General features: G+C 40.2%; 1 protein-coding gene across 1 annotated transcript in view; it reads right to left on the bottom strand.

Moving 5' to 3' along the window:
• Positions 1-27,282, bottom strand: part of LOC126187714 (protein wings apart-like) — a 107,357-nt gene that overhangs the window by 17,290 nt on the left and 62,785 nt on the right. Inside the window, exon 10 of the mRNA XM_049928961.1 lies at positions 16,788-16,970. Coding sequence (XP_049784918.1) covers positions 16,788-16,970 — 183 coding nt within the window. The remainder of the gene's footprint in view (positions 1-16,787; positions 16,971-27,282) is intronic.

Below are 27,282 nucleotides of genomic sequence, written 5' to 3'. Positions count from 1 at the left end.
GGGCTAACAGATATGCAAAGAATAGGACCAGACAAGATTACAATAGGGAAGAGAACTTGTGAGAAACACAGAAGAGAAATAGCTTTATGCAATATGGATGCAATAATAGGTAATGAAAATATGCGAGAAGGGTTTAATGACTACAGTAATTGGAACAGGAGGAATAATATCAATAACACATGCAATATGAACAAATGTAACAATGCTGATTCTTGCTATTATGTTGGGGAATTGTTTGCCAGAAATAAAATGGTTGAACTAGAAGATAATGAAGAAAATATGGTTAAGATTATAGGCAATATTGAAACAGAGGCAGTGACTCTACCAGAAGTAGAAATAGGTGTCCATGTGGGAATGAAGAGCAAAGCAAATAATAACGAAATTATTGGGTAATGTTAGTGGACATGTAGGTGAGTAATGATGAAGTTCTTCAGATATTAATGAATGTGAGCCAGCTCAAAGTGGAGTATGCGCTGTTAGTGATAATACTGATATGTCTGTACCAGTGGCTGCACATGGTTACGCAGTAGGTAATGATGTATATGAAAATGTTGTGGCTGCACCAGTGGGTGCACCTAATGATGTTGTGTGAGGCAATGATGAGTTAGTGAGTGAAGTTGAGGCTGACTGAAGTAATGAAAATGTTGAGTTTTGTCCTATGGAAGCAGCTCAGACAAATGTTTTTACGGAACGTTGTCAGGTGGTTCTAAATAAGAATATTAATAGTGATTGGGTGGGAAAAGAAAAAGCCGAGTATGATGTTAATTACTTGGTATCTCATGATAAGATCCATAAAATGTTAATTCCTGAGAAATGGGATAATTTAAAATTTAAAGTGGCAAGGAAAATTGAAGGAGTGAACAGGATGTACAGGAAGTGGTTAAGGGTTTGTTTATGGGAGTATGTATAAGACTTATCATACAATCGATAGAGAGAGCATGGACGAAATTGAAACAGGTATGTTGGAAGAGACTGAATTAAAGAGGGTAGTTACTGAAAAAGTTCAACCAAATATTAATTTCAAAGTGGGAAATGTAGAAAGTATCGCACTATTAGATTCTGGCTCTAATGTGTCAGTTGTATCTGAATCGTTCCGGCAACAGATAAGAAGCAGATATTAGGTGGAGTTGACTGTAACTAGGGTTAAAATAAAGACTGCAACTGGGGGATGTAGCAAGCCAGTAAAGATGGAAATTCTATTACATTTTAAGATTAAGGAACGGTATTTTGATATAGACTGCTTTGTGGGGCCTGGCCTTGCTATGTACATTATTCTCGGGATGAATTTTATTAGTAAGTATGGACACAATATTATTGTAACGCACAAAGTTTTGGAATTTAATGATGGAGGTAGCATAAAAAAAGAGTTAAATTTAAAAATGAACTGACAAGAAGTAATGTGATGATTCACCTAAAAAGGGAGAACAAGCATAGTTGGGGGCCATATTCTCTGGAGCCAATAAGTTATAAAGAGATCAAACATCTTTCAAAGGATCAAAGCTCACAGGTCAAGGAACTATTGAGTAAATATAAAGGCGTGTTTTGAGATAAGCCTGGGAAAGTAGTTAATTTTAAATATCATTTAAAGGTAATGCCCCATGAAGTAATTAGTATTAAACATTTCATTATTGCTGTGGCAGACAAGGAAGCAGTAAGACGACTGTTAAAGTAAAAAAGAAAGGTGGTTCTTTGAGAATTTTGTCAGATGCAAAGAGACTGAACAAAATAATTCTAAAAGACAATGACCAACTGAGAACATGAATGAACTTTTGAAAATTTTTAACAATATACAGGTCATGTCTAATATAGATTTAATTATGGTTTCTGGCAGGTGAAGTTAGCTGAAGACAGCAGGAAGTATATTGCAGTTTTATTTGAAGGGAGAACATTTATGTTTAGAATGGTTCCATTTAGATTACATATATCAGTGGCTGTGTTGGTCTGGCTAAATTAAATCATGTTCTTAGATATGAGTTCTTGGGAAAACTTACTGTGTATGTTAATGGCATATTGATAAACAGCAGCTGATGGCAGAGACATTGCCAAATACTAGAGATGGTGTTCAAAGCTATATATAAAGGAGGAATGACTCTTAACCTGAATAAATTTGAATTTTTGCAGGAAGGATTGTCATTCTTACATCATCTGTTAACTTCTGAGGTTATACTACCTAAAGACTCTAGCTGAGTGCAGGAGAACAACAAATAGGAAGAAACTGAAGTCATTTATTGAGCTATATACACTTTATCGAAAATTCATCAGTGATTACAGTATGAATTCACCAAATCTATGAAGGTTATTTCAAAAATAGTGTTAAATGGAGTTGGTCTGCTAAGTGTGATAAGGAATTTGAAGCTACCAAGAGCAGCTTAGTTAATAGTAAAGTATTATACTATCCGGACATGTCACTGCCTTTCTGCATTGCACCTGCAGTTTTCCAGGAGAAAATGACAGATGGAAAGATACAGAAGAGAACTATAGCATTCACAAGCTGGATGCTGTCTAAGTATGAACTGATGTATGGAATATCAGAAAAGAAGTTACTGGCTGTGGTATCTGGCTTCCAAAAATTTAGAGTGACAGAGAGCTTGTAGTTTTTACTGACCATAAAGCTTTAAGCTGCCTCCAAGAATAACTGTTGAACAACTGATTAATTAAATGGACCAGCTACCAATCATTGAGGAAGAGTGTGAGGAAGAAACTAAGTCTAAGAAAGAGTGCCAAATAATGAGTATAAGAGGTGTCGAGGAAGAGAAGGGAATGAAGAGAATGCAATGTGCTCAAGAGTATAAAGTGTACGTTTACCTTGTTGTATAGTTATAAGTAATTCTGCGGGTTTCTCAATGTTAGATGTGTCTCTGGATGTGTTGTGTAACCTGATTTAAACAACTCATACTGTTGGAATTGAAGGCAGAAGTTTCATTTAAATAAGGATTATAGGAATTTTACTGTTCATGAGCAGATAGGGACATTTTAAGTGATTTGATTTTGGTATATGTGTATACATATGATATTATTATTGTCAGAGGTGAAGAGAGAGGTGTATATAACTGTGGTATGGGAAATAACTCATGGGGATTAAGTCTGAAGCATGGGGGTGAGGTGAGTAATGTGATGTATAGCACAGTGTTTGATTGTTTTCTCTTATGTCAGTATGTAAATGTAATGTTCAGATTTAGAATCATGGAAATCATTTATTTTGTCAATTAGATCACAGGTAACTTGTGGGATACAAATGAGTTTTCTCAAAATTTAAAATGATTTGTCTATTATCAGTTAATATAGGTGAATATACAGCAGTTTTAGTTTTATTTATTGTTGACTTGGTAGTCTCACTTGAGATTTAAACACAGAGGACACACGGTGAACGAGGGAAGTGTTTCTCTAGCTTGATCACTGAGGAGTTGTTTGAACACTTTGATAGGATAAGGCTTGGCTCGCGATGGGTGGCACGGCACTGCTGGCTGTATACTGACGAGGAAGGTGTACAACTGCACTATGACTGCCTTGGACAAAAGAATCCAGTTGCACCAACCTGATGCAACTACAGGAACAGCTGTGGATGTGCGTACGCATGAAGAAGGAAAAAAAAAAGTGAAAATGACAATATACTCTAATCTTGGGTGCTGCATGTACAAAAAAACACTAACATGGGCATTTATTTCACATAAAATCAGTTTGGTTATTATCTCATTCTAAGACTTGATTATCAAATTATTACTAGCATGTCTAGGTAAAGATACATCAATTACATTTAGGTTAATATGTGTGTACGTTTGCTGGTGCTAATGCTCATGCTAATTGACTTACCACTCACAAAATTATTACATGAGTTTTGGCTTAGTTAAGTATCTGGAAAAACTGGTATTACTTGACATTATGTGAACAGTGAGATATGGTGCTACTTCATATATCACACAGCAGGTGAGTAATGTATACGAAGTTGAGGTATGTGACTTACAAGCATATGGTTTGACTGTCACAGGACAGAATGAATCTGACAGGTCGGCTGTGGGCCAATGTGAATTGGGGCGGCAAGCTGTCAGATGGACTGACAGGAGAGCTAAGTGGAAGTAAAGGCAGCTAGTAAGCCACGAGCCCGAATGCTCACTGGGATTTTTCTAGGCAGAAACAGAGGTTTGTTCCAGCAGTATGGTCTTGGGACAAGCTAATATGGAGGGACCTGTGACTTGAAATGTAGCCACTAATATGGTCTTAATGAAAACTTATTAATACTTGTTACAAGCATGCTAGAGGAAAACCCAATGACAGTTTTGGAACTGTGGAAATGGGACAAGCTCATTAAACACAGATCCATGTCTGAAGCTTTACTAGTTAAAAAATTATAAACATTATTACGAAACTGATTATGGTAAATTGTAACAACTGAATCCACCATGAAAGTCACACTTGCGATACACCAGATGAAAGAGGATAATATCTGCAATATAATGATCAGATTATTTTTGTAATTATACAACTATAAAATATTATAAGCAATTTAGTTTGTTCACATAAACAGTGCCATAACTATGAACTCCTCCACAGACACACAAATGATCATATCGTCACGAGTTTTCTTCCTTAATATTCCAATAACTTTTGACATGTATTGAATTGTATCTGTGACATATGAAATAGGTGGAGTTAGTGTTTTGACTTGAGTGCCAAAAGTGGCAATTTGTGTGTTTGAGATTTGTTTACAATTGTTCAAATACCATACAAGTGAGTTTGTTAAGAGATTTCAAAATGACTGCAAAGGTTTTCATCTGTTTTATCATAAGTATTTATATGAAATTATTATGAAAATTATGAATGGTGGTCAAGATGAGAGAATCTGCACTGAATCGAGGAGTGCCCATGTGACCAAACCTTTAAATAAGCATGTGGGGCAGAAGCCTCTCTTCTAACTATAATCTGTCATAGATCTCTTGAATAAAAAACTGTGTTCAACAGTTGGAAGAAAGCACAGCTCACACTCATTGACAAAAAGGGTATTAGAATTGATCCACAAAACTACCATCCAATATACCTGATTTGTTGTTAATTCTTAGAACATATTGTGAGACCAAAGATAATGAGGTATATCTAACAGAGTGACCTCCTTCACACTACCAGTGCAGATTCTGGAAACTTCGATCACGTGAAACCCAACTCTCACTTTTCTTACATGACATACTGAAAGCTTTGGATCAAGGCAGTCAAATAGATGCAGTATTCCTTGACTTTTTTTTAAAAAAAGAAGAAAAAAAAATTGAATCAGTGTCACATCTACACTTATTGTCAAAAGTACAATCATATGGGGTATCAAGCAAAATTTTTGACCAGACAGGATTTCGTGATAGGGAGGACGCAGCATGTTACTTTGAATAGAGAGTCATTGTCAGATGTAGACGTTGTCTCAGGTGTGCTGTAGGGAAGTGTGTTGGGACCCTTGCTGTTCACATTTTATTTTAATGACCTTGCAGACAGTATCAATACAAACCTCAGGCATTTTGCGGATGATGCAGATATATATATAATGAAGTTCTATCTGCAAGAAGCTGCATAAATATTAAGCCAGACTGATAAGATTTCAAAGTGGCGCAAAGACTGGTAATTTGTTTTAAATGCTCAGAAATGTAAAATTGTGCACTTAACAAAACAAAAAAATGTAGGTCCTGTGACTGTAATATCAATGACTCTCTGTTAGCTGAATCAGTAGATTTAGCTGTCAACATAGTATATATGCCAAGATATTGACATAGTGATGATGAAATGGAAGAAGTATAAGAACAACTTGAGGAGATCCGCAATATGTAGTAGACACACATGTGGAGACTCTTATTATTATGGGTAACTAGAATGCTGTGACAGAAGACATACAAAAAGGTGAAGTGACAGGTAAGTATCAATAGCAACTAGAAATAAAGGAGGGCACAGACTTATTGACTTTTGCACAGAAAAAGAGCTGGTGATCACAAATACATTATTTCATAACCACGCAAGATGATGATATACATGGATAAAACAAAGTGATACAGGTGACATGTTGTTGTTGTGGTCTTCAGTCCAGAGACTGGTTTGATGCAACTCATCATGCTACTCTATCCTGTGCAAGCTTCATCATCTCCCAGTACTTACTGCAACCTACATCCTTCTGAATCTGTTTAGTGTATTCATCTCTTGGTCTCCCTCTACAATTTTTACCCTCCACACTGCCCTCCGATACTAAATTGATGATCCCTTGATGCCTCAGAATATGCCCTACCAACCAATCCCTTCTTCTAGTCAAGATCCACCACAAATTTCTCTTCTCTCCAATTCTATTCAATACCCCCTCATTAGTTATGTGATCTACCCATCTAATCTTCAGCATTCTTCTGTAGCACCACATTTCGAAAGCTTCTATTCTCTTCTTGTCCAAACTACACTCCTGGAAATGGAAAAAAGAACACATTGACACCGGTGTGTCAGAGCCACCACACTTGCTCCGGACACTGCGAGAGGGCTGTACAAGCAATGATCACACGCACGGCACAGCGGACACACCAAGAACCGCGGTGTTGGCCGTCAAATGGCGCTAGCTGCGCAGCATTTGTGCACCGCCGCCGTCAGTGTCAGCCAGTTTGCCGTGGCATACGGAGCTCCATCGCAGTCTTTAACACTGGTAGCATGCCGCGACAGCGTGGACGTGAACCGTATGTGCAGTTGACAGACTTTGAGCGAGGAAGTATAGTGGGCATGCAGGAGGCTGGGTGGACGTACCGCCGAATTGCTCAACACGTGGGGCGTGAGGTCTCCACAGTACATCGATGTTGTCGCCAGTGGTCGGCGGAAGGTGCACGTGCCCGTCGACCTGGGACCGGACCGCAGCGACGCACGGATGCACGCCAAGACCGTAGGATCCTACGCAGTGCCGTAGGGGACCGCACCGCCACTTCCCAGCAAATTAGGGACACTGTTGCTCCTGGGGTATCGGCGAGGACCATTCGCAACCGTCTCCATGAAGCTGGGCTACGGTCCCGCACACCGTTAGGCCATCTTCCGCTCACGCCCCAACATCGTGCAGCCCGCCTCCAGTGGTGTCGCGACAGGCGTGAATGGAGGGACGAATGGAGACGTGTCGTCTTCAGCGATGAGAGTCGCTTCTGCCTTGGTGCCAATGATGGTCGTATGCGTGTTTGGCGCCGTGCAGGTGAGCGCCACAATCAGGACTGCATACGACCGAGGCACACAGGGCCAACACCCGGCATCATGGTGTGGTGAGCGATCTCCTACACTGGCCGTACACCACTGGTGATCGTCGAGGGGACACTGAATAGTGCACGGTACATCCAAACCGTCATCGAACCCATCGTTCTACCATTCCTAGACCGGCAAGGGAACTTGCTGTTCCAACAGGACAATGCACGTCCGCATGTATCCCGTGCCACCCAACGTGCTCTAGAAGGTGTAAGTCAACTACCCTGGCCAGCAAGATCTCCGGATCTGTCCCCCATTGAGCATGTTTGGGACTGGATGAAGCATCGTCTCACGCGGTCTGCACGTCCAGCACGAACGCTGGTCCAACTGAGGCGCCAGGTGGAAATGGCATGGCAAGCCGTTCCACAGGACTACATCCAGCATCTCTATGATCGTCTCCATGGGAGAATAGCAGCCTGCATTGCTGCGAAAGGTGGATATACACTGTACTAGTGCCGACATTGCGCATGCTCTGTTGCCTGTGTCTATGTGCCTGTGGTTCTGTCAGTGTGATCATGTGATGTATCTGACCCCAGGAATGTGTCAATAAAGTTTCCCCTTCCTGGGACAATGAATTCACGGTGTTCTTATTTCAATTTCCAGGAGTGTATTTATTGTCCACGTTTCACTTTCATACATGGCTACACTCCATACAAATACTTTCATAAACGACTTCCTGACACTTAAATCTATACTCGATGTTAACAAATTTCTCTTCGTCAGAAACGCTTTCCTTGCCATTGCCAGTCTACATTTTATATCTTCTCTACTTCGACCATCATCAGTTATTTTGCTCCCCAAATAGCAAAACTCCTTTACTACTTTAAGTGTCTCATTTCCTAATCTAATTCCCTCAGCATCACCCGACTTAATTCGACTACACTCCATTATCCTCATTTTGCTTTTGTTGATGTTCATTTTATATTTTCCTTTCAAGACACTGTCCATTCCGTTCAACTGCTCTTCCAAGTCCTTTGCTGTCTCTGACAGAATTACAATGTCATCGGCGAACCTCAAAGTTTTTATTTCTTCTCCATGGATTTTAATACCTACTCCAAATTTTTCTTTTGTTTCCTTTACTGTTTGCTAAATATACAGATTGAATAACATCGGGGATAGGTTACAACCCTGTCTCACTCCCTTCCCAATCACTGCTTCCCTTTCATGCCCCTCGACTCTTGTAACTGCCATCTGGTTTCTGTACAAATTGTAAATAGCCTTTCGCTCCCTGTATTTTACCTCTGCCACCTTCAGAATTTGAAAGAGAGTATTCCAGTCAACTTTGTCAAAAGCTTTCTCTAAGTCTACAAATGCAAGAAACGTAGGTTTGCCTTTCCTTAATCCATTTTCTAAGATAAGTCATAGGGTCAGTATTGTTCCATTTCTACGGAATTCAAACTGATCTTCCCCGAGGTCGGCTTCTACCAGTTTTTCCATCCATCTGTAAAGAATTCGTGTTAGTATTTTGCAGTCGTGGCTTATTAAACAGATAGTTTGGTAATTTTCACATCTGTCAACACGTGCTTTCTTTGGGATTGGAATTATTATGTTCTTCTTGAAGTCTGAGGGTATTTCGCCTGTCTCATACATCTTGTTCACCAGATGGTAGAGTTTTGTTAGGCCTGGCTCTCCCAAGGCTGTCAGTAGTTCTAATGGAATGTTGTCTACTTCCGGGGCCTTGTTTCGACTTAGGTCTTTCAGTGATCCGCCAAACTCTTCAAGCAGTATCATATCTCCTATTTCATCTTCATCTACATTCTCTACCATTTCTATAATATTGTCCTCAAGAACATCGCCCTTGTATAGACCCTCTATATACTCCTTCCACCTACCTGCTTTCCCTTATTTGCTTAGAACTGGGTTTCCATCTGAGCTCTTGATATTTATGCAAGTGGTTCTCTTTTCTCCAAAGGTCTCTTTAATTTTCCTGTAGGCAGCATCTATCTTTCCCCTACTGATATGTGCCTCTACATCCTTACATTTGTCCTCTAGCTATCCCTGCTTAGCCATTTTGCACTTCCTGTCGATCTCGTTTTTGAGACGTTTGTATTCCTTTTTGCCCACTTCATTTACTGCATTTTTATATTTTCTTTCATCATTAACTGCAATATGTCTTCTGTTACCCAAGGATTTCTACTATCCCTCGTCTTTTTACCTACTTCATCCTCTGCTAATTTCATTATTTCATCTCTCAAAGCTACCCATTCTTCTTCTACTGTATTTATTTCCCCCATTCTTGTCAATCGTTAGCTAATGCTCTCCCTGAAGCTCTCTACGACCTCTGGTTCTTTCAGTTTATCCAGGTCCCATCTCCTCAAATTCCTACCTTTTTGCAGTTTCTTCAGTTTTAATCTACAGTTCATAACCAATAGATTATGGTCAGAGTACACATCTGCCCCTGGAAATGTCTTACAATTTAAAACCTGGTTCCTGAATCTCTGTCTTACCATTATATAATCTATCTTAGACCTTCGAGTATTGCCAGGCTTCTTCCATGTATACAACCTCCTTTTATGATTCTTGAACCAAGTGTTAACTATGATTAAGTTATGCTCTGTGTAAAATTCTACCAGGCGGCTTCCTCTTTCATTCCTTCCTCCCATTCCACCATATTCACCTACTATGTTTCCTCCTCTTCCTTCGCTACTATCGAATTCCAGTCACCCATGACTATTAAATTTTCGTCTCCCTTCATTATCTGAATAATTTCTTTTATCTCATCATACATTTCATCAATCTCTTTGTCATCTCCTGAGCTAGTTGGCATATAAACTTGTACTACTGTGGTAGGTGTGGGCTTCGTATCTATCTTGGCCACAATAATGCATTCACTATGCTGTTTGCAGTAGCTTACCCGAATTCCTATTTTCCTATTCATTATTAAACCTACTCCTGCATTACCCCTATCTGATTTTGTATTTATAACCCTGTATTCACCTGACTATACTCCATTCAGCGAAACGAGAGACGTACTGTAAACACGGCAAGGCGCGCGACCACAGCGCTGCCGCCGAGGGGTGTACAAGGCAGGGGAGTCAGAAATTAAAAAATGAAAGTCGTGTTTTTTATAATTTGACACCTGAACATGATAAAGTGATCCGAGAACTACCTTCCGACACCTTTATTTACATTACATTAAAAGTTATTGTCACTCAAAAAGAGAAATATTTAAGCTTTCAGGAAAAGTTGTTTTTTCGGGTTACTCTATGTTTATCACGCCATATCTCCTAAACTGTGTGTCGTACAGCAAAATAATTTTGTAATTGCCTTCAGTGCTATATGTTGATGACGTCTGGAAATTTTCTGCCCAATAGAGTCAGTAATAGTGAAGCAATGAATTAAAATCTCACGTCTGATATAGAACTTTTACCAAATCATCATCCGAAATATAGTAAGCGAAAAACTTTTTCCCTTTAAATTCTTTTGTGGGGGTGTAAGCGAGAAAAGTTTCAGAAAGGTATGAATTTAATTTTGTCGTGTGTTCGAATGCGATGGGTGGAACCGTTTGTCCTTTATGAGCGATGCATTGTGAATTTCGCAGGCGCGGTGCTCAGTCGGTGTGGCCGCCTCAGTTGCAGGTGTGAGCTCGTTAGTGGGTGTTGTACAGAGGCGATTTCAGGATATCTTATGTTCATCTGTAAAGACGCTTGAAAGACTAGTTGTTGATTATTAGAGTAAGTATATGTGTTTGTAGTCACGCTGAGCATTCACTGTTTATGTGCGCATCCAATAGCATCACATGGTTTCTTATTTTATGTACTCACTTATTTCATTAGTATCACATACGGCTGTCCTTATTATGTCATCCACGGATTCAGCGAGCGAGGTCGACGTGTCAGTTTTGAGTCCACCAAAGAAGCGAGCAAAAAAGAAATCATTAAGTTCTTCTGAGAAGCACATGGTGCTTAATGTGTATAAAACGGAACTTTTACATCCAGAGCAGTCGATGAGTGATATTGTTTCGAAAACAGCTGCAGCTACAGGTGTTGGACGTTCTTCAGTGTATCGTGTGATAAGTGAGTACAAGGCCACACACTCTTTGAAGTCTACCAAGAAAGGAAAATTACGACAAACTTTCTGAAAATGTTGATGACTTTGATAGAAATGCGATACGAAAGAAAGTACACAAATTTTTTTTTTCGTAACGAATTGCCATCAATTGACAAAGTGGTTACAGTCGTGAACGAAGATGCAGATCTGGCCAATTTTCGGAGAACTACATTTTATAAATTATTGAGAGAAATGAATTTCATATATGTCCGGCGTGCACGCGATAGCATGCTAACAGACAGGGATGACATCTTTTTTTGGAGGCGGCGTTATCTTCGAACCGTTAAACGGTTGAGAGATGAAGGCAGACCCATTTACTATTTGGACGAGACGTGGGTGAACGCAGGACATACCCAAAGTTACGTCTGGGTAGATGACACTATAAATTCCTCAAAACGAGCGTTTGTGTCCAGGTTATCCACCGGAAGCAAGGGCCCATCAGGTAAAGGGAAACGTCTGATTATCGCACACATTGGCAGCAAAGCAGGGTTCGTTGAAGGATGTTTGTGGACTTTCGAATCCAAGAAAAGGGGAGATTATCGTGAGGAGATGTGCGCCGAAACCTTCGAGAAGTGGTTTCAAGATGTTCTTCCTCGGCTTCAGGAAAATGCAGTTATTGTTCTTGATAACGCGCCGTACCATTCTCGGACAAAAGAAAAAGTTCCCAATGCGAATTCCAATAAGCACGAAATATCAGAATGGCTAAAATCTAAAAACATCGATTTCAAAGACGGTATGTTGAAGAAAGAACTTTTGGATATAGTTAAAAATCACAGAACAGCGCACAACGAATACGCAATAGATGAAATGGCGAATAATGCAGGGAAAACAGTTCTCATAATTCCTCCGTACCACTGTGAATCGAGTTAGTGTGGGCCAGAACCAAAGGCTATGTTGCAGCGAAAAGGAAAACATAAAAAATGCCGGAAGTTAAAGTACTGCTAGAAGAAGCAGTAAGAACAGTGACTGCAGAGGATTGGAACAAGTGCGTCCTCCATGTCGTAGAAAAAGTGGAAACTCAAATGTGGAAATTAGACTGCATTATAGAGGAGAGAGAGGAGCGGTTTGTTATAAATCTTAATGAAAACAGTTCAAGTTCGACAGGGTGAACCTTGTTTCGTCCTTTCTCATTATTATTACTGGTATTGTTATTAAAATTAACAATTAATTGTGTTTTAATGGAGCGTTTTGTTAGCAACCTGAATGAAAATAAATCTGCTTCGACAGAATAAACTCAGTTTAACATTATTTTAACATTATTGTTAAATTTATTTCGTACATTGTTGCCCAGGTTTCTCACAGTCCGCTGTGACAGCTCGGCAGCCAGCCGAACGCCGCCAGCTGCAAAGCGTGCGCCAAGGATTTTCCACACCCCTACGTATCACGTGAACACCGAATGCTTTCTCTGGAAACGAGCGTAGTCGCTCACGTGACACTGTTTATGTTCCGTCCCAGCTCTCGGTGAATAGACTTTAGAAGTCTTGTTCCTCTTGCCACCGAACCTCACTAATTCCCACTATATCTAACTTTAACCTACCCATTTCCCTTTTTAAATTTTCTAACCTACCTGCCCAATTAAGAGATCTGACATTCCACGCTCCGATCCATAGAACACCAGTTTTCTTTCTCTTGATAACAGGTGACATAAAATTGCTTATATTATGGTCAAATAATTTTACATTATGATCAGAAAGGAACAAGGAAACCACATGTAACAAAATGAATCTTATTCTGGAGCTGATATATTCAGCAACTGTAACTTAGTTGCAATGTAGTACAAACTACAATAAAAAAAAGTTCAAAGTTCAAGGTAAAACCTGAGAAAACGACAACAAATAAATTAAGAATGTTGAGTACTCAAGAAAACTATAGAAATTTGGTGAAGTTACAACCGAAGAAAGGTCATGCAACAAACACCTGAGATGGGAAAATCTAAAAAAGGCACCAAAAACAGCAGCAAAGGACACAATTGGTCTCTCTCAAAAGTAGCCCAGTAAACCGAGGCTAAATGCTCACATGACTCCATTAATTGAACAAAGAAGAAGGTGCAAGGGGAAAATGAATCACAATACAATAGACTAAAAAACTTAATCAAGCAAAAAAGAGCTAAAGAAGAATGGCTGAAAGCCATATCTGGGAAAAGAAATGAAAATTACGAAAAGGTACCATAGAAAAGGATCACAATCAGGTAAGAAATCATTCTGGAAAAAGACAACAATGTAGTAATTCAATATGCTCCAAGGGGGGAAGGATTCTAATAGAAACTGAGGACGTAGTGAACAGATGGAAAGAATATATCGAAGAGTTGAAAAGAAGGCTAGTGGTATTTATAACCACCAGGTGAGATACTTAAAAGCATTAAAACCAGAAATTAAGCATGTGATACCTGTCTTCATCAATAATATACCTAAAACTGGCATTATCCAAGAAGCCTTTCAGAAAAGTATCATGATACTGATTTCAAAGAACAAAAAAGCAGTCACATGTGAAGATCACGAGTTTTAGCATACTAGCTCACACATCAAAAATATTAAAAAGAATAATACACCGAAACATTAAGAAAAAAAACTCAAGCCAATTTAGCTCCTGAGAAAGCAGATGCACAGGAGAAGCTATCCTACACCTTTTTGCAGTACAGCTGAAGAAAGCTTTAGGGTCAATAGAAAAAATTACATAGCTTACATAAACCTCAGGAAAACATTTGGCACTGTCACCTACAACAAACTAATGGTAATTCTAGAAATGATTAAACTAGACTGCAGGCACAGAATAATAAATAACTATACCAAGAACAAACAACAGTTGTAAAGACAATAAATACAAAAAAGAAGCCAGAATTCTTAAAAGCATTAGATCTCTATTCAACATACAAGGGTAATCCCAAAAGTAAGGTCTCCTATTTTTTTTATAAGTACATAGACCTATTTATTTCTATAATAGTTTACATCAGTTTATAGCTTGAACATTTAGCTATTTATCGCCAAAATCACCATTTCTGTTGATGCATTTTTGTAGACGCTGTGGCAGTTTTTGTTATGTCCAAGTCATACGAGCTCGCTGCCATGCTGTTCAGAAAGTTATGAACCTCTTCTTTCACCTCGTCGTCGGAGCTGAATCGCTTTCCGGCCAAATGTTCTTTTAACCTAAGGAACAGGTGATAGCCACTGGGCGCCAAGTCAGGACTATAGGGTGGGTGGATGGGTGGGTAGGTGGGTGGGAGGGTGATTATGTTCCACTGAAATTGTTGCATGAGAGCAACAGTTTGCCAAGCAATGTGTGGGCGAGCGTTGTCATGGAGAATGTGTATGCCCTTGCTCAACATTCCTCTTCTCCGATTCTGAATTGCCCGTTTGAGTTTTTTCAGAGTCTCACAGTACCTGTCAGCATTAATTGTGGTCCCAGCGGGCATAAAGTCGACCAACAATACCCCTTTCCGATCCACGAAACCGGCTGTCATGACTTTACCGGCAGACTGTGTTTGTTTGAATTTCCACAGCTTTGGCGAAGAAGGATGCCGCCACTGGTGTGATTCTTGCTTGGTCTCAGATGTAAAGTGGTATGGCCAGATTTCGTCACCCATGCAATTGAGTACAGAAAGTTTTCCTGTTCGGCTGAAAGGCAGTGAAGAAATGTGCGGGAAGCATCAACCCGTTGCCCTCAGTCAGCATGCGTGGCACTCATCTTGCGCACACCTTCCGGTAGTTAAATGTTTCCATTCAAATTCTGTGAGTGGTGCTTTGGGAAACCTCAGGAACCAACGTGCAGAGATCATCCAGGGTGATCTGCTGATCTTCATGCACGCTTTGCTCAACCTTCAACACTGTTGCCTCAGAAATTGACAGTCTCCCGCTCCTTTGTTCGTTGTGAATTTTGGTCCGACCAGCTGCAAACACTCTACACCACTTACGAACATTTTTGACATTCATGCATGACTCACCATACATTTCCGTCAACTGGCGATGGATTTCAATCAGTGCAGTGCCCTTTGTGTTCAAAAAGTGAGTAACTGCGCGTAATTCGCACTTGTTGGTAACATCCAAAGGGAGCTCCATTCTCAACGGCTGCCAAGCCCAGACTGAGCACCTCAGTGCAGTGTGCGCATGTTTACACACAGTGCGTGAAGCACTCTTGTAACAGTGTGACCAACTGCCACACAAACAGAGTTCTGTACTTACAAAAAAAATAGGAGACCTTACTTTTGGGATTATCCCTGTACATAGAACATGCAGTAAATGAATGCAAAGAATACTTTAGAGGTATCAGAATAAATGGAGAAGAAAGAATACCAATGCTAAGGTTTATGGATGACATGGGTGTGACAGCTCCCGATGAAAGAAATCTCCAAAGAATCTTACAAGTTACAACTGCGAAAATGAAATGAAATCTCTCTAAGCATTTGAAGTAATTTGCTGGAGACCTGTAAAAGATAGAACGGATAGATAAAACCACCCACAAGAACTGGTGAAGAAAGGCCATTTAGAACAACAACAAAACAAAGAAGACACAAGCACATGAGGATCTGTCTCACAATATGACACAACCAGTTCCTTGCAAATGTTCTAGAAGCAACACTGCAAGGGAAGATATCCCAAGGGAGACTGTGAATGGCATTTTTAAAAGCTATACATAATATGAGAGTCTTTATGGAGACATGAAGAAAGTAGTTTCTAATAGGTAAAGATAGAGAGCTGTCAAACAGTCAAAAGATTGATGATGAAGATGATGAAGTAAATTTACATCTTTTCTCCTTAAAATTCCAAATCAATGATCAACTTCAAGGTTCAGTTTAGAAAACAAAATTGTATATTTAACAAAGGTAGATAGAGGTGAATCATGAATCTTTGGCTTTCCAATATTACATATAACCAAGCCATGTTATAAAAATAATGTATCCAATATGCACCAACAATACAGATGCAAATACACAACAGATAACAAAATCTTATGAAAAGGATAGATTGTTATTCAGCGTATAGCAGAGATGTCGGGATGCAGATAGGCACAACAAAAAGACTATACAACAAGAAAGCTTTTGGCCAAAAGACCTTCTTTCGTATTAAACACCACACACACACACACACACACACACACACACACACACACACACACACACACACACACAAACAACCATTCTCTCAGAGACAGTGGCCATGTGTGTGTGAGTTACATTTGCATGAGTGTGTGTGACTGCCTCGGCAGCCAGAGACAGTGATCATGTGTGTGAGAGCTGTGTGTGAGAGCTGTGTGTGTGTGTGTGTGTGTGTGTGTGTGTGTGTGTGTGTGTTGTCTAATTCGAAGAAGGCCTTTTGGCCGAAAGCTTACACGTGTTTAACTGTCTTCCTGTTGTACCTATCTGCAACCCAACATCTCCACTATATGGTGAGTAGCAACCTATCCTTTTTATAATATTATCATTATACCATCCTGGATTTTTCATTGTTTAATATAACAAAATCTGAAATGCTTCATATTTATCACAAAAATAATTATTGAAAAACAAAAATGTCACTTACATTTTGCTACAGTTTCTTCAATAAACTCTTCTTGTGTTTTAGGTGCCTGTGCAGCTTCATCCTGAACTTCAGCATCTTTCTTTCCATCCAAAATGGCATCAGTCTTACCCTCTTCAACACGTGCTTGTTGTTCTTGCTGGTAGAAGAATGTTACTAGTGCTTCCACGGCACTTTTGGTGTTATCTGGAAGTTATACACCACATTAGCACACGGAGAAAGGCCTTATTTTACCTTAAGTCATTAAGTACTGAAAGATAATTTTGTTTTATACTTCTTAAATTTTCTTATGTAATACATATCAGTTTTCTCCTCATTGGTTTGTTATTTGTGGTATTTCATTAAAAATTTAGTCTCTAAGTCACTGATAACAATATTCAGTATCACACTTGCTAATTTGCACCCCAATGACGATAAGTTAACCACACAAAATATTAGTCCCCACCCTCCTTCAGAGACAGTGGTCACTGTGGAGCAGTATAGAAGCGGTACCTGGTGACCCTCCACTGCTGGTGTAAATCATGGCATATGAGCCAGTCAGGGGTATGGAATCAGTGCAGTAAGATAGATCAATGTGGACGTGTGACAGAATGCCAGAAACAAGCTATCATGTTTGGATGCGCCAATGACCACACTGTGAATGCAGCTGCCTGACTTATAAGTGTATAATGTGGAATGTCCAACTTGTCTACAAGGAATGGCATAGCGATTGCAGCAATGTAACATAGTGGTCAAAAAAACATCTTAACTGGCATGGATCAGACACATGTCACACTTTGACAATCACAACTGTTTTTCACCATGACGGGAATTGCTGCTATCACTGGATGCAAGTCCATCTCAACAAGTTTCTGGGGAAACACTGCAAAGACAACTGCATACCTTGAACATCCGGAGTGAGGTACCTCGCAAATGGCCACTGCAATTAATAAAATGGTCCAGCTGTTGTGCCATGGTCAACTGGATTTGACATTAAGGGGGGTAAGACGTCAATCAGGCTGACTTGGTGCAGGAGAGGCACTGTGATGAAGCAAGCTGGGATATTTTTACTTCCTCTCTTGTTTTGCCATCTGCCTCCTTAAACTCGTTTTTTCATTTTTGAATTATTTACCATTAACATACATGAATATAATCTGCATTTTCATACAAGAGAAAGATTAGCCCTCAGTTTTTTCGCAACTTAAATTCTATTGTCGACTTATAAACAAATATAAATCTGTACAATTCTATTGCTAACTTATAAACAAATATAAATCTGTACTAATTATTAACATTTGGAAGACGAAATGCTAGTAATCTTAAAGCATCTATTTGGCTCTCTTCAAAAACATGTTAGCAAAGCCAGCCCTTAATTAATTCCAAAGTAATTAACAGTTTTGTCAAAAATATTGTTTGTGTAACAATATTTGTTAATTTCACCATTTAAACAAATAATTCGGCTAAACACTTGTAGTAGAAGAAACTGTTAAAGAGAACCAATTTTTCAATGTATTCAGTTAATTTAAAAGTTAAGTTTTAATTGTAATTTCTATAAATTAAACTTCGAACAATGTGTAATTTCGGCTCCTATTATTGTGAGGATATATAAGGGCCCGATTTTTGGTCATGAGACAGTCAGTCCACGGTCGAATTTCAGACGAGAAACATGTGGTGGTTAGAACAACAACAATGCTTCAACTTCACTGTGAAATAAGTGTAACACATTTAGGCTGTGTGTAAAAACAATGACAGTGTCTGATCTATATGTACCTGATTATTCCAAAAAAAATGTGAATTATGTGGTTATATTTTTATTGCTCATAGATATTCAACAGTAAACTATTGTAGCAGTATGTCGATTTTCGCCTTAAAACTACTAATGAGGCTTATGGAAAGTTTAAACAATAGTGCACCGGCCATATGTAACTGTGTATTATTGGGGGGTTATAACAGTGAAAGTTAAAGACTGTGAAACAACTGTGAATCTGTCAGGGTGCATCATTTAAAGCAGTACGCGTTGTTCTTTCACACCCCATTTTTCAGCCAGTGTAGCAATGCAGTAAGTTGACACCGAGGACGATCAACGAATAAAGAAAGCAGGGAACGTGGTCAAATGTGGTATTATGTGTGGGCACAATAAACTAGAACTCATGAAATTTGACAGTGAAGTATGAACACAGCAATTTACAGTGCAGTGATGCTACAGCCAATCAGCGCTTGGGTTTCATGGCCACAGTATGACAGCAGCCAATCAGTGAGCGGGTTCCATGGAAGCAGGCACAGTACAGGAGCAGCCAACAGCATGCAGGTATCCACAACTACATGGTATCCTATAAATTCTTGCTTTTCCATGCGGTTGGCGAGCATCCTTGACCGATATTATGTGATCTAGGATATTCCGGATGGTTTTTTAGATTACCGCAATGTTAAAGTTTTTCACGATTTTACCTATCCAGTCAGTAACTTCCTTAGTCAAATACAGGAAAATTTTCTATTTCACTGGCACTTGAGCATTGCTACAATTTCTACACGGTCATAATGCTCTTTTTCCCTTGGTGAAAAAATGACCATTCTTGAACAATGCACTGGTGAGATGTTTTAATTCTGCATCAAGCAGCTCTGGTTCGCAGATTTTCCTTTCTCTATCTGTCAACTTTTTATGATGATTTTTTTTACAAATGGCCATTGATCACAGCAGCACATAAAGCTTCATATCTTCAAAGGACCAAACAACACAGGCACTGGGCTGTAGCTGACAAAATGCAAGTAGAGCAGCCAACAAGCTACAATTCTGCCTCTTTGCAACTGAAACAAGGTGTTGGTGCACTGAAGGGCCCATGTAATATGCAGTGTGGGGAGGGTACAGTTCAGGCTGGAAGTGGTTATGTGATGTTTTGTGCATCATAAGTTCAGCCCACTCACTCACTCAGGTGAACATTAACCATGACATTTCTTTCAACATCACTGGTGATCAAATGCTGACTGTTATGGCATAAAGTCGAGTGCCAGCACGCCAGTCGGGAATGATAGAGAAGAGACGGCTGTGAGAGCAAGTCAGCCAATTGCACAATGACCGACCACCACCCTCTAGGATGACAACACAACAGCAGCGGCCCCTATGTGAAGAGGACATAAGTGCCGTGCACACTTCGACAGCAGCTTCACTGTTAGCCACTTTGTTAGGAATCTCTATATGGCACAGACTTGTGTTTGTCTATTCTAAAGATGACTGATTATTTTGCATGTCGCCCTTTGTTTGCGACACATATCAAAGTTAAGTAATTGTCATTTCCTTTTGTAATAAAACACATTAATACAAGTTGTTTGAGTGTTTGCCTAGTGAAACGAGTATGCAGGATACCTAAACACAACAATGGTGACGAGGTGAACAAATATCATAGTGACACTGCCATAGATTGTGACTGTTTTTTGTTGTGGGCTTTTTGTTTTGCTGGTGCCTTAATTGTGCTCGTCTTTTCTTTGCAGGGATGTGTTTATATGTTTTAACAGTGTCTCTTATAGTGTTTTCTCTATTCTGTATTTTCAGCTGGGTGTTGCAGAAATTTTCTTTACTTGTGTGCTTATTTTTACTGCTTGCACTTCCTGTTTCTTGCATTTGCCTATTCCAAAATTAGCAACCCTCCCCCCCCTCCCCCAGGGCTCAGACGCCTCAGCTGCAAGCAATAGGTGCAACACAGCTAAAACAGACATTTCAGTTTCAGATGCAACAGATTGCAACCCTTCCAAACACGGTACAGCAGTTACTTGCCAACCAAGCAACTAACGCAGTGCAACATGCAACAACTGTAGCTCCGAGTGCCATACGGCCTTTTCGCCAGTTTAGTGAAAACAAAGATAAAGGGCTCGAGTGGTTACAACAGTATGAAGCCCACATCATTGATTCACAAAGTGTCAGGTACTGTGAAACTACATTACTTTTTGTCAACAGTAGGAAGTGCCCTTTCATCTCTTTCAAAAATTGTTCCCTACCACCACTCCAATGAACTTTCCTATGATCAGGTTGTAAGTTCTCTAACTGACTACCATGACCAACAAGTGAATGTGGTGGCAGCTACGTACCAATTTTTTCATTGCAACAAAAGGTCATAACAAACTTGTCATGAGTGTGTAACATATGCAGAGTATGACGAGGAACTGCAAATTCAAATGCGCTTATGGTGCTTTATATTCAGATGTTATGACGCGTTATGCGATTTTGTAGAATGTAACTGATGTCAACCTTAGAGAACAGATTTTGAAACAGTCAGATCCATCATTTCATCACATAGTGCAAATTCTTGATTGGTATGATTCAGGTGCCGTAGCGACTGATAAATCTGAGCAGCCACCAATTTGTCACATTGAGTCATCCCTTGCTCATGACCGGCTCAGTAGGCAGCAACAGCACCAAGATATTTTAACTGTTCTCTCAACAGGCAGCTACATCGGTGAATAGAATTAAGTCCTGCCCTCGGTGCTATTCCTGGAAAGAAAGGTCACATACAATCTGTATGTTTGCAACAGAACAAACATAAGAATTCTCTCCTCTCACAAAAATCTTGTCACAGGCCCGTGTAATCAAGGCAGTGTATTCAAAACCTGCTGCAGGAATTAGCAAAACTAATAAGCAAACAGTTTTTTCAGTGCTACACCAGTCCAACAAACTTTTTGTTTATTTGCATCTTAGGGGAATATGTGTGTAATTTAAGTTGGACATGGGTGTGTCTGTTACAATGCTGAATCGTAACACATATGAACTGTTAGGCTCCCCATGCCTGTCTAAAACTAGCACACACTAGTTGACTCATAATGGACAAGACATTCCCATTCTCAGAAAATGTATTTGCCTGCCATGTATCGTTTGCAAATGTGAACTGTGACTTTCACTGTGCTACAATCACGCGACTGTGAGAACATATTTGGCCTTGATTTATTTGATTTATTTGGCTTTCAAATTCAATTCAGGATTATGTGTTCTCAGTGACTGCATTCAATGCTAAAGACAGTGTAGCTAGCTTGCTGAAAGAATTCAATGAACTGTTTTCTGAAGGCAAGGCTAACAATTTTGCTGCACATATTACTATGAAAGACAACGCTCAGCTGCAATTTTGCTGGGCCATAACTGTTCCCATTGCATTAGGGACAAAGTGGCTGCTGAACTTAAAGAATTGCAAGATAGCAGAGTTACTGCGCCCATAAAAGCTAGTCAATGGGCAAGTCCACTGGTTTTGCTCCCCAAACGCATTTGCCTCTGTGTTAACTTCAAGAATTGCAAGATAGCAGAGTTACTGCGCCCATAAAAGCTAGTCAATGGGCAAGTCCACTGGTTTTGCTCCCCAAACGCATTTGCCTCTGTGTTAACTTCAAGTCTGCAGTCAACCCACAAACTGTGATTGATACTTATCCGTTGTCACACCCAGAGGATCTCATGGACAGGTTAGGCGCTGGTATCTACTTTTCAAAAATTGATTTGCACGACGAATATCTTCAAATACCTCTAGATGAAGAATCTCAAACCGTGTGTGTTGTGAACACTCATTTGAGCTTGTTTAAATATTTGCATTTGCCTTTTGGCAGTGCTTCCACACTTGCCATTTTCTAATGGTCTTTGGAACAGCTGACTGCCCAAGCACCAAACTATTCAACATTATCATCATCATCATCATTTAAGACTGATTCTGCCTTTCAGCGTTCAGTCTGGAGCATAACCCCTCTTATACAGTTCCTCCATGATCCCCTATTCAGTGCTAACATTGGTGCCTCTTCTGATGTTATACCTATTACTTCAAAATCATTCTTAACCGCATCCAGGTACCTTCTCCTCGGTCTGCCCCGACTCCTCCTACCCTCTACTGCTGAATCATTGAGTCTCTTGGGTAACTTTGCTTCTCCCATGCGTGTAACATGACCCCACCATCTAAGCCAGTTCGCTCTAACTGCTACATCTATAGAGTTCATTCCCAGTTTTTCTTTGATTTCCTCATTGTGGACACCCTCCTGCCATTGTTCCTATCTACTAGTACCTGCAATCATCCTAGCTACTTTTATATCTGTAACCTCAACCTTGTTGATAAGGTAACCTGAATCCACCCAGCTTTCGCTCCCATACAACAAAGTTGGTCGAAAGATTGAACGGTGCACAGATAACTTAGTCTTGGTACTGACTTCCTTCTTGCAGAAGAGAGTAGATCGTAGCTGAGCGCTCACTGCATTAGCTTTGCTACACCTCGCTTCCAGTTCTTTCACTATGTTGCCATCCTGTGAGAATATGCATCCTAAGTACTTGAAACCGTCCACCTGTTCTAACTTTGTTCCTCCTATTTGGCACTCAATCCGTTTATATTTCTTTCATACTGACATTACTTTCGTTTTGGAGATGCTAATCTTCATACCATAGTCCTTACATTTCTGATCTAGCTCTGAAATATTACTTTGCAAACTTTCAATCGAATCTGCCATCACAACTAAGTCATCTGCATATGCAAGACTTCTTATTTTGTGTTCACATATCTTAATCTCACCCAGCCAGTCTATTGTTTTCAACATATGATCCATAAATAATATGAACAACAGTGGAGACAGGTTGCAGCCTTGTCTTACCCCTGAAACTACTCTGAACCATGAACTCAATTTACCATCAACTCTAACTGCTGCCTGACTATCCATGTAAAGACCTTTAATTGCTTGCAAAAGTTTGCCTCCTATTCCATAATCTTGTAGAACAGACAATAACTTCCTCCTAGGAACCCGGTCATATGCCTTTTCTAGATCTATAAAGCATAGATACAATTCCCTGTTCCACTCATAACACTTCTCCATTATTTGCCGTAAGCTAAAGATCTGGTCCTGACAACCTCTAAGAGGCCTAAACCCACACTGATTTTCATCCAACTGGTCCTCAACTAATACTCGCACTTTCCTTTCAACAATACCTGAGAAGATTTTACCCACAACGCTGATTAAAGAGATACCTCTGTAGTTGTTACAATCTTTTCTGTTTCCATGTTTAAAGATTGGTGTGATTACTGCTTTTGTCCAGTCTGATGGAACCTGTCCCGACTCCCAGGCCATTTCAATTATCCTGTGTAGCCATTTAAAACCTGACATTCCACTGTATTTGATGAGTTCCGACTTAATTTCATCCACCCCAGCTGCTTTATTCCACTGCAACCTATTGACCATTTTTTCCACTTCCTCAAATGTGATCCTATTTCCATCATCATTCCTAACCCATTCTACCTCGAAATCTGAAACATTACTGATCGCATTTTCACCTACATTGAGCAACTCTTCAAAATACTCCCTCCATCTGCCCAAGGCATCCACAGGATTCACCAGCAGTTTTCCTGACCTGTCCAAAATACTTGTCATTTCCTTCTTACCTCCCTTTCGAAGACTGCTAATTACACTCCAGAATGGTTTTCCAGCAGCTTGACCCTAGTCTCCAACCTGTTTCCAAAGTCTTCCCACGATTTCTTCTTGGATGCTGCAATTATCTGTTTGGCTTTGTTTTTTTTTTCTTCAACATAACTTTCTCTGTCTACCTGGGTTCTGGTATGTAGCCATTTTTGATACGCCTTCTTTTTCCTTTTACAGGCTGCCTTGACTGTATCATTCCACCAAGCTGTTTGCTTCATCCTACTTTTACACACTACTGTTCCAAGACATTCTTTAGCCACTTCTAGTACTGTGTCCCTGTACCTTGTCCATTCCTTTTCCAATGACTGTAATTGACTACATTCAACTAACTGGTACCTTTCTGAGATCGCTGTTATGTACTTGTGCCTGATTTCCTTATCCTGAAGTTTCTCCACTCTTACCCTCCTACATATGGACCTGACCTCCTGCACTTTCGGCCTCACAATCCCAATTTCACTGCAGAGTAAATAATGATCAGTATCATCAAAGAATCCCCTGAATACACGTGTGTCCGTCACAGCCTTCCTCAATTCCTGATCTGTTATTATATAGTCAATGACAGATCTGGTTTCCATGCCTTCCCAAGTATACCGATGAATGTTCTTATGTTTAAAAAAGGAGTTTGTGGTTACTAAGTCCATACTGGCACAGAAATCCAAGAGTTGTTTCCCGTTCCTGTTGGCCTCCATATTCTCTCCAAATTTACCCATAACCTTTTCATACCCTTCTGTTCGATTTCCAATCCTGGCGTTAAAATCACCCATGAGCAGAACACTGTCCTTGTCCTTTACTCTAACAACTACATCACTGAGTGCCTCATAAAAACTACCCATCTTATCTTGATCTGTCCCTTCACAATGCGAATATACTGACACAATCCTAATTTTCTTGCTAGACACTGTCAAATCTATCCACATCAGTCGTTCGTTTACATACCTTATTGCAACTATGCTGGGTTCCATTTCTTTCCTGATGTAAAGCCCTACACCCCATTGTGCTATTCCTGCTTTGACTCCTGACAGGTAGACCTTGTATTCTCCCACTTCCTCTTCTTTCTCACCCCTTACCCGAATGTCACTAACAGCTAAAACGTCCAGCCCCATCTTACTTGCAGCCTCTGCCAGCTCTACCTTCTTCCCCGAATAGCCCCCATTGATATTAATAGCTCCCCATCTCATTACCATTTGTTTGCCAAGTCGTATCTTAGGAGTCCCTGGTTTGTCAGAGGTGGGACTCCGTCACCTCCAAAGGTCCGAGGCATTTTGCTCCGATTGTTGCCAACATCATATTTAAAGTACCAGGGAAGCAGGTTGCTAGCCTTACTTGCCCCGAGTCCCATTGGGTTTTACCCCTAACGGCTAAGAGACTAACCGGTGGATTTGGTAGTCTTTGCCGTATGAGCACAAAGGTGACCACGACTCAGAATATGTCCGAGATGCCCAGCCTTATTCCAAAGTAACTGGTATCCCGACTGTCGGGACCACTTACTTGGCCACTCATACGTTACCCGTGGTTCATGAACTAGGACATGACTACAGGAACCCACACCATGAACCACATTCAAACTATTTGGACGATATTTTCATAGCAGGTCGTACAGCTCAAGAACACATTGCAAATTTGCATGCTTTTTTTCGTGCGTTATCTGATGCAGGGCTCCAGTGCGGAGTGGACATGTGTGATTTTTTAAAAATTGAATTGCAATATCTTGGTCACGTCATAAACAGTCAAGATGTACATCCTCTTCAGTCACATTTGTTAGCCATACATGACCTGCCAGTTCCTTGCAATGTCACAGAATTGCAGTCAGTTTCAGGGAAAATGAACTATTATATTCGGTTCATACCGAATGCTGCACAAATTGCAGGTTCATTGCATCACGTGTCCCAAGAAAGTCCCCTTTGTTTGGACAGACTAGTGCCAAGAAACTTTTCAAAAATTTAAAGATGCATTGCTCTGTGATTGATGCTTCGTTCACTTTGATCCTGACAAACCAGATGTGTTGCAAATTGACGCTTCATCTTATGGAATCAGTGCAGTGCTTTCGCTCAGATTTGGTGATAAAGACAGGCCTATTGCTTCTGCATCAAAAGTGTTGTCTAAACCTCAGTGTAACGATTCATAAATAGAGAAAGAGGCATTGGCTACTGACTATGATGTCAACAAATTCTACCATTATTTCCATGGCAGAAATTTCTTCTTAGTAATGGGTCACAAGCCATTGCAGTCCTTGTTTCATCCAATGAATCCAGTTCCTGTACGAATTGCCCAAAAATTGCAAAGGGGGGCTTTGTAGTCTCAATACCAGTACGAGGTTGTGTATCGTCCGACAGCTCAACATGGTAATTCGGATGTACTTCCACATCTTCCGATTGGCCCTGATTCAGACTTTGACGCATCTGCTGCATCTTGTTGTCACATCGATGCTCACAATTCTGAATTGCTTCAGTCCTTTCCTCTGAACTATAGGAAAATTGCACAGGCCACGGAAGCTGATTCAGATTTGAATTTTTTGCTACCGTACATTTGCACATCTTGGCCTCGCTCATTGCATAGCATAAAGCACTCTTTAGTTCGTTGATACTTTGCACGCTGGCATGGCCTCGCTATACAGAAAGGTGTGATTCTTGTTCAAAATGAGAGTGGACAGTCACGTGTGTTAATCCCCAAAGCTTTGCAAAAAGAAAGTGTTGCAGTTACTTCACCAAGGACACTGGGGGACTGTTCGTACGAAACAGTTAGCGTGTTGTCACAGTGTCACGAATGTGCGGAAAATCAACCGCTCCACCACAAAAATTCTCTACTTGGCCTTAGTCGCAATCACCATGGCAACATGTGCACGTACACTTTGTGGGACCTTTTACGAACATATGTTAGCTGATTGTGATAGACTCTTATAACAAGTTTCCTTTTGCTATGCCAACGAACTCAACAATGTCACATAGCACAGTCCAAGCGTTGTCCTCTATATTTTGCCTTGAAGGTCTGCCTGAAGTCATAGTGTTGGACAATGGCCCTCAGTTCACGTCAAATAAATTTGAAACATTCTGTGAATGCAATAGCTTACAGCATCTAACTAGTGCACTGTTCCATTCACAGT

Source organism: Schistocerca cancellata, chromosome 1 (assembly GCF_023864275.1).
Source record: "Schistocerca cancellata isolate TAMUIC-IGC-003103 chromosome 1, iqSchCanc2.1, whole genome shotgun sequence".
Taxonomy (NCBI): domain Eukaryota; kingdom Metazoa; phylum Arthropoda; class Insecta; order Orthoptera; family Acrididae; genus Schistocerca; species Schistocerca cancellata.
This window is presented reverse-complemented; position numbering and strand designations above follow the sequence as displayed.